Source organism: Pygoscelis adeliae, unplaced genomic scaffold, assembly GCF_000699105.1.
Source record: "Pygoscelis adeliae isolate BGI_AS28 unplaced genomic scaffold, ASM69910v1 Scaffold302, whole genome shotgun sequence".
In the NCBI taxonomy this organism is placed as follows: Eukaryota; Metazoa; Chordata; class Aves; order Sphenisciformes; family Spheniscidae; genus Pygoscelis; species Pygoscelis adeliae.
In genome coordinates this window covers 1435421-1440005 of record NW_008824372.1, presented here as the reverse complement: position 1 = coordinate 1440005, position 4585 = coordinate 1435421, and the positions used below count along the sequence as shown (strand labels likewise).

Sequence of the window (4585 nt, the reverse complement as noted above, 5' to 3'; positions counted from 1 at the left end):
ACACTCACACCCAACTTGGTGTCATCTGCAAACTGACTGAGGGTGCACTCGATCCCCTCATCCAGATCATTGATAAAGATATTGAACAAGACCGGCCCCAAAACTGAGCCCTGGGGAACACCGCTTGTGACTGGCCGCCAACTGGATTGAACTCCATTCACCAAGTAGTGTTCAATCTTACACCTCAACATGCAGAAAAGAACCGATGGTTATCCCTATTTTACAGGCAGGGACACTGAGGCAGAGAGAAGCTAAGGAACTCATCTAAATTGAAAAACAAAAATCACAGAACTAGAAACAGGACAAGTTTTTATATGGATTTCAAATTTGTGAGTTTTTTGGGTGTGAAGTGTGATTTCAGCATTCCTCTGAAGAAATAAGATCATAGTTTTAGATGATAAAATCAACTGCAAGACCTCTCAGTAGTTTCCTAACTTGCTCCTGAATCCTGATGTGGGCTGCACAGATCCACACTTGGGCCTAATCCAACTGCCAGTGTCCTTCAAACTGTTGCATTTCTCCTTCTTGGAGATCCTTGCCACCTGGCTGTGAATAACCGACTGGACATTAACCATTATAAGCACCTCCTTAAGTATAAAAAGGAAACATTACCAGTTCCATTTTGAGGCCTTCTCATTATCACATTCTGTATGAATTAGAGATTGTAATGAGTATGGACTTATTGCTAATGCAACCATAGATAAACAGGCAAGGAAATTTGTACTCTGTTCATTGCCCAACCGTTTTGTTTTAAAGAACAGAATAAACAAACCCAAAGCAGGCAGAGCCAGGAACAGGGCCAGAAAAAGTCAGGACAGTGGGAATCAGAAAGGGTCAAAGGTCACAGGGAAGTACAGGGATAGAAGCAATATATGGTTAAAAAGAAGGGAATATGAATAAGGTCCACAGTAGGAAAAATATAGGAACCCAAAGTTGTCTTTAAATGGCCCACCTTTCTGGAGCCCTGTGCGTGAACTGAGCCATTCAGTTTCATTTCTAGAATGAACACTCCCGTTTAGACATGCTGGGGGGAAGAGACAGGAAAGGACGTGTCAGCAGTAGGATCACTTCATCAGATGATTCAGTAATAAAGGAACCTTTGGCCTTTTTCATTTGGATTAAAAAAAATATTGAAACAGTCAAAGGGAAAGCAACAGCACAGGCTACACTTGGAGTCAAAGCAGGTAAAAACCCCAAGTGCATTATAAACTTTAATGAATATGCCCTTGAAGAGTAAGATTCGGACCTGAAATTCAAATGCCATTTTTGAAGGGCTATACACGTTTAGTACCATCTCTATCAAAGACAGGACCACTGGGAAAGTCAGTACTGGATTTCAAAGCCTGAGAAAGGAGAGGAACTTGATGATCAAAATTTTAAACTGGGCTTCTCTTTGAATAAATAAAATCTTAGGCGTGCTACTTCTAATACAGTAAGATTCATAACACGAACACTGAACTACTTCCACAATCACCTACTGCTTCTACAAAGACATCTGTATGCTCACCCGTTCTGAATATCAACAGAGAAAGAAACTGCTGTGCCCGGCATGAGAGGGAAAGCCCCTACAAAGGGGGGTTTGAGTAAGGTGCCAACACTGCAGGGCCAGGCTCCACTCCAGCGGACTCTCTGCAGCCTGTGACAGCTTTACTACTGCCAAGGAATACGGTAATTACTGCCGAGGCTCTTACCACTTGACAGCGAGGTTCTGTACTTCCCCATTTTTGTCCTCCAGCAATTTCAAAAGCATTTTCACCACTTTTTTCTCGCTGTCTTCATCTAGTTTTATCGAATCTTTCTGCAGTTCCATCATCAGGTCGTTGGTGGCCATAAACCTGAAAGAAGATATAGCGAAAGTGGATTGGCTGATATACAGACACAAATGCATCTCCTTCGCATCACTTTGGACAACGAAACTTGACAATTAGTGCTTGTATGAAAACACGCTTTCAAAGAGTAACTTACAACCCTTTACACTGTCCTGAAAAAAAAGGTACAAAGAATTATTACTGTTTTACAGGTGGAAAACTCAGGTAGAGGTAGCTGTTGAAAAGGCTTTAGCTAGGGAATCTGTGAAAATGAGAAATGTATGTTCTCTGCCCTCCTCAAAATACGTAACAGGGATGGGGTAAACTAAAACTCTAAAATTGGCACCCAGCTTGTGTATTTTTTCTCAGTGACTACTCAAGATGGTTAACTATGCTAGAAAAAAAACATGGTGATTTTCTTCACCAATTGCCAGGCCTAGGAAAACCAGTCTAGGGTCCAAGAACGCACCTGGCTGTGTTCTTTCTGGCTTATTTAAGACTGATAGCATGATTCCACACATGGAGAAGAGGGTCAAGCTATCAAGCTCAGAAATGAAAAATAAAGTCAAGACTCCATGCAAACTATACCTTAGAAGTTCCCTAGGCTATATTTAGATTGCTATCGTTCAGCCCAGCCAGAGTTTGTTTATATCCTTCTGCTCCTGGGAGCCTTTACTAATCCAAACAGTTGTGTCATCCACACACTCAACCTCTTTCCTTACTTAACTCCCTCTCAAAGTTTTGGGTTTTTTTCCTTCTGTTCTAGAGAAAAGATACTAAACATCTTGCTACACCGAGGCATTGCTGGTGATGGATGCAATGCTGACAATGGCGTGCAAGACTTTTTTATCACTTGGGTACAAAACAAATCACAGATGCTGCACCTGTGCCGCAGCTTCCATTGCTGAAAAGACCTCTACAACAGCTACTTTTTTCCAGGATACTTGCAACCTTGACCACCCCAGTTCCTACTTCTGATTCTCTGGTGTCCCTTTATTAAGAAGCACCTGTCTGCTCTTCAATCCTTATCCACTGTCCAATTAATTATACTCACATTTGATTGACAACATAAGATAATATTTGGCATGAAGGAACATTTCCAATTGTACTTTTTTTCTCCCATGAGCAAAACCAAGCAAGTATTTATCATTCCAGGTTAAAGGAAAAACAAACTTCCAGCTGACTGTTAGTCAATATAATTTTCTAACAGGGACAATGTCAAAATGGATATCAAGAAGTTCTGGAAAGTATCTATTTTCCTGGGAGCAGGAAATGTAAAAGGTGCTAGTACAGAAGTCTGAGATTCTGAGAAATCTAAGTGTGGTTGTCGTATATTAGTTCCTTTCTAATGTTAGCCCCAACACAGGGACGGACGTCTGAAAGGAACCACAGAGAAGCTCTTCCCTCTCATTTACGAAATGACACCTCCATTTTAAATTAGGCTCTGACGTAATTCATTCGGCATGTAAGAGTCCTCGCGTACCAGGGCAACATTTGTGTCTTCAACCTGCAAGCCTGCTCTGGAGTAGCAACTAGGTACATCTGGAATGAGGGACTGCTGTGGTGTTAGACAGCCAGCCTGAAATCCAAAATGAGAAAAATAGAGGGACTCCGACCTATAATGTTAACAACATGCAATCTATTTTTGATTCTGCAAGAGCTATTAAGCTGCACTTGCAGCTCAACGTCTGCATGAACAAGCATGACCAATTATGGCCACAGGCTGAGCAGAGTCTTCCGCGGCAACACATCCAGCTTTTGACCCGCTACCTGCTGCCGTCCTGCCCACAGGACCTCGGAAACTGGCACGTGGATCCATTTATGAGAGGGAAGCATGTGAAACCTGGTCCTGTAACTGGTCGTGCAACTGAAGACGGACAACGGGCTCACGTTTGACCGTGTGCTGGGAGGAAATGGCCCTGGAATATCTCCATAGCATGACGCATGCCCTGTGTTGGGCACATCTTGTTTGGAGTATTAACCGTGAATTCTTTGAACAAACTGTTTGTGCAACTACTCCATCACTGACTTCTTTAAGAAGCGCCTATTTTAACATCAGAAAAACATCAGCAGCCTCTCCAAAAATCAACCTACTTTCAGGATATTACTAACCCCTCTCTTCTAAAAGACCTCAAAATATCGAGTCTGGCACAAACATTACCTTCCAGGTCGATACTGAGAGAACGATATGCTCACGGGTGAAATCTTTCATACTTGTTAGGTTTAACAATTTTTAATAGAGCACCTTAAATATCGAGCCACCGGCCCTGACCCTAAAAAGATGTCAATTTTTTCTGCTGACATAAAGAGACTAAAAGAACGTTAGTCCTGCTAGGGAGGCATATTTTCCCATTGCACAGAAACAGCTCTTAAAGCAACCTGAGCGCCGCCAATATCTGCAGCGCCCATCACCCGGGTGACGCGGCTGCTCAGACTGGCGTCTCTCAGCCTTTTTGACGCACCGACGAGCTAACCTTCTAGCGGAAAAACAAACTAAGAAGTATCGCAGCATTTTTTCTACGATGTTCTTCATTTGCAAAACAAATAAGAATTTAAAGTCTAGCCGTTAAGACTTTTATTCCCCCTTCCACTTCGCCTGCTCGTTCACTGCCATTACGCAGCAATCTAGGCAAGGGAGGGGGACGCTGCTGGTTCCTCTACGCTCCCCCCTCAGCCAGCAGAACACGGTTGGCCTGAAATATTGTAAATAAAAGTGATTAATTCCTCTGACACAGAAACCTCCCGCAGGCCTGCAGTTGGATTTTGCCCGCCAGCAG

At 42.9% G+C, this 4585-nt stretch overlaps 1 protein-coding gene across 1 annotated transcript in view; it reads right to left on the bottom strand.

Annotated features, from left to right (window-relative positions):
- LOC103913596 (cullin-associated NEDD8-dissociated protein 1-like) overlaps positions 1 to 1834 on the bottom strand; it is a 22481-nt gene extending 20647 nt beyond the window's left edge. The window contains 1 exon segment of the mRNA XM_009320097.1: positions 1692 to 1834. Within this exon segment, the coding sequence (XP_009318372.1) occupies positions 1692 to 1831 (140 nt within the window). The 5' untranslated portion in view covers positions 1832 to 1834.
- Between the last annotated feature and the right edge of the window lie 2751 nt (positions 1835 to 4585).